General features: G+C 39.5%; 1 protein-coding gene across 1 annotated transcript in view; it reads right to left on the bottom strand.

The window, feature by feature from the left end:
• LOC115295225 (BTB/POZ domain-containing protein 9-like) overlaps positions 1-10,859 on the bottom strand; it is a 118,190-nt gene that overhangs the window by 105,496 nt on the left and 1,835 nt on the right. Inside the window, exon 2 of the mRNA XM_029943166.1 lies at positions 2,268-2,536. Within this exon, the coding sequence (XP_029799026.1) occupies positions 2,268-2,536 (269 nt within the window). The remainder of the gene's footprint in view (positions 1-2,267; positions 2,537-10,859) is intronic.

The raw sequence follows: 10,859 nt of genomic DNA on the forward strand, positions 1-10,859 counted from the left end.
TCACCTGGACTTTCTCCTGAAGGGACCACTTCAGATCTGGGGTGGGGACATACATGGTTGCAGGTGGGGAAGGAAGGGCCAGATGGAAGCCTGGAAGGTCAGGCAGAGAGAGGAAACTACAAAAGTACAGCTGTGGTGTTGGCTGTGGGGGTGGGGAAGAGTGGAAGGCTTTGTGAGATATGTAGGAGCCAGAATTGACAGAACTGGTTGAAGAGGGAAGACGAGGGAGAGGAGAGGAGTAAATTCAGCCAGACTGCTGTGTTTTTAACACAGTCTATGGATAGATGGGTGGTACCACTGAAGGAGATGGGGAAAGTCTCAAGGCGACTTGAGCAGGGGAAGGGAGGATAATGGAATTCCATTTCTGGCATGTTGGCATGAGAGGCATCGCTGGGGGGCAGAGGTGGAGCACCAGATGAGCAGGCAGAACACAGGGAACATTATAAGAGAGTGGGGAGAGCCACTAAGCTGCCAGTTTGCTTCCATCTTCATTGGCGAGAAGACTGGTCTTCAAATTAGAAATGGCAGAACAAACGTAATAAAGGGAACATTGAAGCCCCAAATAGGTGAAGTGAAAGAGAGAATCTAGTCAATTTAAATGACTCCAAGTCTCCTGGCCCCGGTGAGTTACACCCACGCCTGCTGAAAGAAATTGCAGATGTAATCTTACAGCCATGACTGGTAATCTTCAAGAAACTGTGAAGACTATAAGGAGTGTCAGTGACCAGAGAAGGACAACTGTTCCCCAGATTTTTAAAGCGAAGAGGGATAGATTGCAATGGGAAATATCCAGATAAGTTTCACACCACCTATGACAAAAATTCTAGAATGGCTTATTAAATAGATGACCTGCGACTGCTCTGCTTCACACATGCAGCTGAGAAAAAGGAAGGATGGGCATGTTGTTTGCTATCTGATGGAAGTTTATCTGCATGAGTGGCCTGTCCGGACTGAGTGCGGCTTCTCTTCCCCCTTCCTAAGCACAGACTGGGTTTGTCTGGTCTGCAGTGCTTCTGTTTGTGTGATTTGTTGCCTATGTTACTCAACCTGTATGTAGCCCTTTAAGAAAAGGGGTTGACAATTTAAATGGAGAAATCCACCCTCTGAATTCTCCCAGAAATCCAGCATCACTCATCAGGGGGCCCCTGGGGAATGGCAAGCCATGATAACCTCTGTGGTTCTTAGCCTAAACATCAATAAACCTTTGCCTGTTAGAATCCTACTACTTTATTTTTTTGGTGCTATTTCTCTCTTTCTATATACTGACTTTAAAATGAGAACAGAAAACAACAAGACAAGTGTGGTGAAGTGCGATGAGGGGCCAAGGGGAGGCAGTCCTGTCCCACCCACACCTTTATGTGGGTTATTACGCACGTGTTACTTAGCTTCTGTTAAACATAAAGACAAATATACCACATGAAGATGTAAATAGTAGTCTTTCAGAGACCTTCTTAGAACCTTCAGAAAAAAAGCAAAAAAGGGCAGCCAATTCAATACCCAGATGGCTCTCTTGAGCTGAAGTATCTTCTCTAGGGGATGTACTGTCAGTCTCATGTTTTAAAATTATATGAGCCTGGAAGTCAAGCAATGTTGGGTTAAAGTTCATTTCTTAAAACAGAACAAAACAAAAAAACCCAACTACTCCAAGCCCAGATTTTTCATTAAGAAGATTTTTTTTTAGTACCAGGTCTCATACTCGCATTTGTTTGGTTCATATGTAAAGTCATTTATTGAAGTTGCAAATTAGTTTTGATTTTACATAACCTCTCTTGGCATTATCCTCTAAGTCCCTAACTAACTCAAACAGACTTAAGAAGGAGGTGAGCCAGGGACACCTGGGTGGCTCAGTCAGTTAAGGTTCCAATTCTTGATTTTGGTTCAGGTCATGATCTCAAGGTTCGCAGGATTGAGCCCTGCATTGACAGCACAGACCCTGCTTGGGATTCTTTCTCTTTTCTCTCTCTCTCTCTGCCCCTTCCCTGCTTGTACCCTCTTTCAAATAAAAAAATAAACAGTTTTTTAAAAAAGATGAGCCGTACCCAGGGAGAGGCCTCTAGTCCAGTCTCTCTGCAAGTCTAATCTTGGTGTATCCTCCCACCAGAAGATCCAAACAAGCACCCTGTGTCTCTCTGTTCCCCCTTTAATATTTAGAGCACAGAACAAAAATGTCTCTTCACTGAAGTTAATGGTATCATCATTGTTCCAAAACAGAATTTACATGTTTGTCTTCCATTTTAAAAGTAATGAATGCAAAGGAATCTCCTTACCGTATTGACCCGATCATGTACGGCTGTGCCAGCTGAACCACAATCGCACCGCTTCCTAGCTGATGACACGTATAGCCAGAATCCCAATCATAATTCTTGGTGTCCCCATTCAGCAAGGCATTTCGGCTCCGACTGACTCCTTCAATCACACTGGCACAACCAGCAATTGTTGCAACATTCTCCACGGGAACTGTGAGGCCAACACAAGATTCAGCATCAAGATAAGAGAACCCAAATATATCCGGATAGTGTTCAATGAACAAAAACAACTACAATCTCAAACCAATGATAAAAGGGACATTAGAACATCTTGATTATCTCAAGACATGAACACATTTTCCATGCCAAATAGCTTTCCAAGAAAAAAGTAGATTGTACAATTGAAACAAACCAAACCACATGTAGTAATTAACCCTGAAGGACTGAAAACACAGAATGGATAAATACATTTGAAAATATTCTTACAATGGGAAACTACACAGAAATTGAACTTAATGAACTACAGCTATATACAAATAGATGAATCAAAAACCATAATGTTGTTTTCCCAACAAAAAAACTTCTAGAAAACTAACAATTCAAAAAACAAGAAAAACACATAATGTTGAGTGAAAAAAGCAAGGCGCAGAAAAACATAGAATACGAGTTCATTTATACAGAGTTTTCTAAAAAGGCAAAACTAGAAATATGCTTTGTTTAGGAGATACACATAAATGTAAAACTATAAAGGAAATCCAGGGAATTATTATATCAAACTCAGTATAATGTGTCTGGGAAGGAGGGATGAAATCTTGCAGGGGGCATCCCACCAATGGGTCGAAATATTAGTTGATTTTATTTCCAAGACAAAATCTTGGAAGTACTGGTCTAGTTCTGTTCTTAAGCTAGGTGGTGGTAGGTACATTGGCACTTGTTTTATTAGTATACTCGAAACTGCATATACGTACCGTACTCATAAATATAATACATTTGTTTGGAGAAATATGATATAGATTCAGTGGTTTAGAAGTCATAGGGCAGGAAGATGATCCAGGAAATGGGACCAGTCCCTTTTCAGAACACACAGCTGCCTTCAGCCATGACTCGCTTCCCTTTCTTGTTTGTTTACTATTCTGGGCATTTCAACACCTAATGCTTTTCTCTTTGTTCATGAACTGGTATATTTTGAAACACCAGCTCTGTTTTGATTTTGAGTGTCTCTCTCCACTTCAAATCCATACCAACCTCCTCATTTATTAAAGTCAAGGGCTTCCACAAAATGACAGTTGTCTAAAAACTTTGTAGGGACACCTGGTTGGCTCAAGTGGTGGAGCATGTAACTCTTGATCTTGAGGCTATGAGAGCCCCCTGTTGGTGTAGGGGTTACTTAAATAACCCACAAAATCTAAAATAAGAAAGGAAGGAAGAAAGGAAGCAAGCAAGCAAGAAAGATATAGATTCTCTTCGATGAGAGTGATAAAAGGTCAGGGCCTTTTAAGTCCCCCTGGGACCTTCTCTGTGCAATTACTAGTGCTGGGGTTTTAATTTATTATTTAACCCAAATCTACAATTAAACACAGCTACTTACTTTACACAATTTTAAAATAGGTTAGAAAAAGATGATGTCTCATTTGATATATACTGTACATTTTAGTATATTACATACCCTCTGAAGAGAGAGGGTGAGCAGTACACTACCACTATGCCAAACATTTCTACCTTTATAATGATGTAGAGTAAATAACCTTACACATATATTCTACACGATGCATTTATTTTCCAGAGTTGGGCATGCCTGACTTGAGTCCTCATACAGCTTTACTAATTGCTTTGCTCTCTGCAGAGGAAGCCATCCACAGATAAAAAAAAGGGAGAAGTGGAAGAGGGAAGGGAGAAAGGATGGATGTCTGGTGATAAATCCCTTGACTATCAAGCTTAACTCCAAAACACAAGCAAAAACACTCTAAGCAACAAGAAATAACCTCTGAGGACAGTTTCTTGGCAGGGAAGGAAGGGGCTCAGAAAGAAGTTCCTGATGACTTTAGAGAAACAAGAAAGGACTGTACTTAGAGGCTAAGTCACGGTACCTCTAGCTCATGGAAAAGGGGAAGTATTGTGTGATTTGGAAGGCAGAGCTTAAGGAAGTGCCACAAGACACACAGGAACTGAGCTGAGACATAAAATAATACTGTAGTCATAGCTTAGGCTGCAGTAACAGCCCCCCTGCACATGTTTATTTTCTGTGTTCCCTGTGAATACGTAGCTTCTGTACACTGTATCACACAAGGATCCAAGTGATAGAAGCTTGTACTTATACGAATTTTCTCAATTAAAGCAGCAATGAGAAGAAAGTGAGCTGGGTCCTGGTTCTTAAGACTCTTCCCTCAAAGTAACACACATCACCTTTCTCACATTTGGTTGACCAGGGCAAGTCACAGGGCTTTATCTAACTTGAAAGGGGGTGGGAAAAGTACAATCCTGCTGTGTGCCCAGGGGAAGGGGATGCTTGGGGAATAATATTAACGTTTACCACAAACACTAAGCCAGGATGAAGGAACGTTCAACGGAAAGATAAATCTAGTCAATTCATGTAAAGTATATAATGTATTTCAATGCATAAACATACAAAATTTTATTTATCTAGCCTCTTGCTAAGAGACATTTAGATTGTTACTGTTTTCTTGGCCATCACAAAGGTGTCTTCTTACGTACACGGGTAAGAGGTTCTTAAAGGAATACATAAGATCTTGTACATATATACATGAATTACACTCATAGCTATGAGTTAACCTTCAATTTTCCTGGATACTGCCAAATTAGTCACCAAAGTGGTTGTAAACATTTACACTCAACTCGCTGCACCACTACCTTATCAGCTCTTGATATCAGAGTGGGACATGATATCTCAATGTGGTTTTAGTTTTTCATTTTTCTGTTTAATGAAGTTGAACCCCCCCCCCCAGCCCCTCCCGGAATAATTCTCCACCTCTCTTCTGTAAACTACCTTTCTTTATCTTTTGTCTATTTTTCTGTCGTCTTTCTGATTGATTTGCAGGGTGCCAGTCTTGTGCTGGTTAATGTTTTGCAATGAAATGTTCATTGTTTCTTTTAAGATTGGTGCCTTTCCTTTCTTGTTTATATATTCTTTCCTACTCTTGTTCCATAAAGATTTTCCTGTATTTTATTCCAAAGGTTCTCAAATTTTGCTTGTCACATTTGGTTCCTTTATTTAGGACTTATTTTTGGTTATCATAACATAGAAAACCTACTTCCATTTTTTATTCATAGCTAATGGCTAATTTCCCCACCACCATTTAGTAAACTCTTCTTCCCACGAATTTATGTTCACATGCAAAGTTTTCATGTACATTTGTGTCTCTTTTTAAGATCTGTGCTATGTTTCGCTGATTTGGCTACCCTTGTGCCTCTACCAAGCTGTTTTAAAAACTAGAATTTTATAGTAACCTTCAAATCTGATACAGTGAACACCTCTGTTCCCTCTCCTTCCCCTTTTTTCTTCTCCTTTTCCCTCCAAATTGTCCTAGATATTCTTGGCCCTTTTAGGAAAATTTTTCATTTATCCACTCTTTCAAATATAGTAGCATAAACTTTTTCACAGCATGTTCCCTTTTTCATTCTGAAAATCTGTATTTGTACCTTTTCTTTCTTTTTTGATCAGTCCCAAACAGGTTTGCCTACTTTATTAGCGTTTTCAAAGGACCAACTTTTGGTTTTGTTGAATCTTTGTTTCCTATTTCACTAAATTCTGCTCTATTTTTTATTATTTCTTCAACTCCTTTTACATTACTGTTTTGTATTCCAACGACTTGAAGTGAATACTTAACTCATTAACCTTTCCTCGTTTCATACAGTTAAAACTTATTTATCCACACTTACCAATTTATTCACCATTACTATTTTTTATACCCTCCTCTCTTCTTGGCTCACCTTCCTTCTTTCTAAGACACATCCACTAGTTTTCAGCAAAGTCTCTGTTTGAAAGTGCATTTTGCTACCACTCTTGAAAAATAGGTTAATTAATATGAAACTCTAGGTTAAAAGCTGTTTTTCCTCAGCATTTTGATGATATTATTCTGTAGTCTTCTGGCTTCGACTGTTCTGTCTGCTAAAGTCTGCTATCCCTCTACCTGTTGTAATTGTTTTTTGTCTACAGTTAATTTAATTTTATTTTTTAATAGTTTATTGTCAAACTGGTTTCCATATAACACCAGTGCTCTTCCCCACAAGTGCCCTCCTCCATCACCGCCACCTCCCTATCCGCTCTGCCTCCCCCTGCAACCCTGGGTTCCTTTTCAGTATTCAATAGTCTCTCAGGTTTTGCATCCCTCTCTCTCCCCAACTCTCTTTCCCTCTTCCCCTCCCCCATGGTCCTCCATTAGGTTTCTCCTGTTCTCCTGTTAGACCTATGAGTGCAAACATATGGCATCTGTCCTTCTCCGCCTGACTTACTTCGCTTAGCAGGACACCCTTGAGTCTACAGTTAATTTTAACATTTTCCTTTTGGTTTTGGTGTTTTGCAATTTAACTGAGTTATACTCTAGAGCTGGATTAAATTTATCCTTCTCAGGAATGAATAAGTGCATTTATGGCTTTTATCAAGTCTGGAAAATTTTGGCCATTATTTCCCTGAATGTCAATTCTCTCTCCTTTTTTGTTCTGTTATTGCTGTTGTTCTTAAATTCCTCCTGGACCCCTGTTGGAACTTTTCAGTCTATCCTCCGTGTTTCTCAACATTACTTTCATTTTCTCCCTCTGTACGCCTTTGAGAAGCATCCTGGGTAACTTCTTAACTTCACTACTTGTGTTCACTAATTCTTTCAAGTGTCTAATCGACTGTTTAACCTGTTCACCAAGTTGTTGAAATTTCACTATTAAACACAAACTACACAGTTTTAAAAATAAATGAACTAGAGCTATGTGTATCAACAAGGGTCGATCTCACAAGAAAAGCTCGTTAAGGAAAAAGCCACGTCAGAAAAAAGACACTATGATTCCACTTCTGTTGTTTAGTGATACACACTTAGGTGGTGAGATCAGAAAGCAGACCTAGAGAACAGTAAACACTGAAATCAGGAAGAGAGGCGGGGATGTGGGGGTTGGTGGGGAGAGGGCCAGGGAGGGGCGCACACAGGGCTTTAGAGGTTTGGGGGTATTCTATTTGGCATAGTGGTTCAGCATGTGAGTGTCCTACTGCCCAGACTTCACATATATATTCTGTATATTCTCTTGCACGCATGGAATATTGTTTTTTTTTCAAGTTTCACACATTTTAACATTGTTTCATATGAGAAGCAGAAGGATGGAAAGCCTCTGAAAGGATAAAATCCTTAATGATTATTCTGAACACCGATATCCTCTGTAGAATCTACTAGGTTTTTACCAGTTGTCTTTCTTTGCTGACTTTTCCTGAGTTTGTCAGTTTCCACGTATGCAACCTTACTGCTTCACAATTTTATCCCTGGATAATCTGATTTTTAACTAGTGGCCAATTAGTGTAGCAGCATCAGAGGTTATCACAAAACCTTTAGTGATATGGTTTCAGGCTTTCTGGACAACAAGGCTGATATCAGTGCTAAGAATTCCTTTTCTATAGACACATTTATAAATGGGTTTATTCAAGAAGATTCTTTCAGTCTTGAAAATTTTCTCTAAGCAAAACTGCTCTAAGCAATACCACCCTCTGACTTTCTGGAATCTTGAGGTGGTCTAATTCATATGGTATATTAAAGAATTATGCCTTTTTAACAAGGAATCCTACATCTATGAGCTGGAGAATAGAGCACCATGGTTTCCACTTTGATCTTGACATAATTATTCATTAATGTTTATTAGTCAAAGTCTGGGTCTATCAAGCGTACCCAATGCAGACACACACAAACATATCTCAACATACACACACAGAAATAAACTGCATGTATTCGTGAAACTGACTCCAAGTCCCACATTTCCTTTTAAGAAACAGCTTTTGCTAGAACTCTACTGGCAACTTGATAAGCAACTGTATCTACCAAATATGATGCAAAATCAAAAGATTACCACTTTTCTCAATTCTCATTCCTATTTTATATGAGTCAAATTAATAGCATAATGACCAAATCATACCAAATGGTAGAAAGAAGAAAAGAACAGGGACCAAGGCACAAACCCGGTGGATAATGACCTCTTATAGACAACCAAGACGAGCCCAGCATTCCAGCACTGTGCTGGTTCCTAGCGCTCAGACCAGTGTGCCAATCTGATCTAAGAGAACAATCGGAGATTTAGAATGTGAGTTTCACAAGGGCAGGGGCTTTTCTTGTTTTCACTCAGGTCCCATTGCTAAGACACAGGGCTAAGCATACACAGTAGGTATTAGATAAATATTTGCTGAAAGAATGAATCAGAGACAGAAAAAAGGGATGCTTATGCAAGTTGTGGCACTTAACCTTGCTTAACATAGTTCCTCACCAAAAGCTAGAAAATATAAAAGTTACTGAATAAAGCAGAAAAAAAATTGCTATTTCGGTGAAAATTTTCTTAGAAAAGTAAAGTATGATCAATTTTTGGGTCCTGACCTAAACATTAAAAAGAAAGTAAATATGGCCAGTGCGGAAGAGCTGCTGTCTAAGCATTCCACACACCTTCAGCCCTCTCAACCTCTCCTTCCCTAAAAGTTTACCTCACATACAGAGAATGTGGTTGCTCATGGTGGACAAAACTATTTTCCATGGAGAAACCATTCTGGGGAGAGGAGGAACACATCTAACAGTGTGGCTTTTAAAAAACAGAAAAGCTCCTTTATGCCCGTGGAGAGAGTTATCTGCTTAAGTTACACTACAGGAATCCTTCTAAAAGAGGTTTGTCCTAAAAGTCACTGCTGGGCTTACTACCACATACAGACCACATTTTCGATGTCAGCAGAAAATAATTCGGTTATTAAGTTCCTCTTCCTAGAAACACAAACTTCAGCCGGCCTAATTGAATGGTCTCATAATTACTCAATGGTTTGAATATGCTTTGTGGTCTTTCTTACTGGGAAAAATTAGTGATTCTGCCTGCAGAGCACAGAAGGTGCCATTACTGTTTTTCTTCTTTGTAGGGGCCAAGCCACCTCCCATTACAGTCTTTCATAATGCGTCTGATAAATTTATTAAAAACACCATCTGGATGGGACTTGGCTTTGTGCTGTATTTCCAGTCTTCCAGTTTCTTCTCTTGTCCCCCTGGAATTTCTGCCCCAATTTGTGTCACTTTGTTTACAAAACCATACTGCCCAAATCCAGCATCTTGTGTCTGTCTCTTTCTGTTTTTCCTTCGCCATCTTCCGGCTACATACCTATTACCACAGTCTGTGCTATGAGCAAAAGGCAAAGGGGACCTGCCTGGGTAGGAATTACTTTCCCCCTCCGTGCACACAGCAATTATGCTCAGACAAATTTAATTTGCTGCTTCTGAATGCAAAAGTTGCATGTTAACAAAGTGTATACATTCTGCGAGTGTATGAATATTGGGATGACTCAGACTGTGGGGAACTGTCGGAAAAGTGATCTGAAAACAATTTTACTGCTCTCTGTTCGTACCCAGCACCAGGGGTGGCCAACAGCTTGCCAGTAAATTTAATTCAGGAGTAATAAATTTTTTAAAAGGCAGTATTACTTCACTGGGACATGACCTGAAGGCCACCTGTACCAGCTCCATTTAAAGATAAGACTGACATGTTAGTTAACTGTCTCCAGAGATCACCTTTGAGAGGTGAGGGAAGAAAATCCACTTGAAGCAGATTTTTAAAAATGAAAGAACACATGCATAGCACTCATAGAAGATGGTCACCCTCATGAACCACACCTGTGTCAGGCTTCATTCAATGTTCACCTGGCTGTTTTTATTACAAACTGTTTTCTAATAGCATAGTGATTTATGACAAGATTTTCACAAAGAATTTCTTTCAAAAAGACTAGTAAGGTTATTAGCTTAAGATCACACCTAGATATTTCCCTACAGACCAAAACTATTTATTTATTTATTTTTAAGTTTATTTTTGAGAGAGAATGTGAAAGAGGGGGAAGAGCAGAGAGAGGGAGAGAGAGGGAATCCCAAGCAGGTTCTGTGCTACCAGAACAGAGTCAGATGTGGGGCTCGATTCCACAACCACATGATCATGATCTGAGCCCACATCAAGAGTCGGAGCCTTAACCAACTGAGCCACCTGGGTGCCTCCCAAAACTTCTTTACAAAAAAAGTGGACTCACACAAGGCTCTTTCTTATCCCGAGGTCTTTACTGAAACTTACTGCTGAGCAGGCAAACTTCCAACCCAACTGCAATCCAACCTTTGGTCCAGTTATTCAAAGAAAAAAATACCCACAGCTGTTACATCTTAACAGCTCTAAGAGAACAATAGCTAATTAGAGCACAAGCCCATCATTCTGGGAAACTATCAAAAAGCTACAAAAATGTATTCTACAACACTGGCACTAAGTTGCATTAATTCCTACTTTTATCTATCAGGTTAAAAAAATCACTTTTCAATCATATGTTACATCAATCACATCACCGAAGAAAAACCATTGATTATGTAGGGGATGCAACTTTTATTTTTTTATTTTTATTTTTTA

The sequence above is a fragment of the Suricata suricatta genome, chromosome 7 (genome assembly GCF_006229205.1).
Source record: "Suricata suricatta isolate VVHF042 chromosome 7, meerkat_22Aug2017_6uvM2_HiC, whole genome shotgun sequence".
NCBI classification, from domain to species: Eukaryota; Metazoa; Chordata; class Mammalia; order Carnivora; family Herpestidae; genus Suricata; species Suricata suricatta.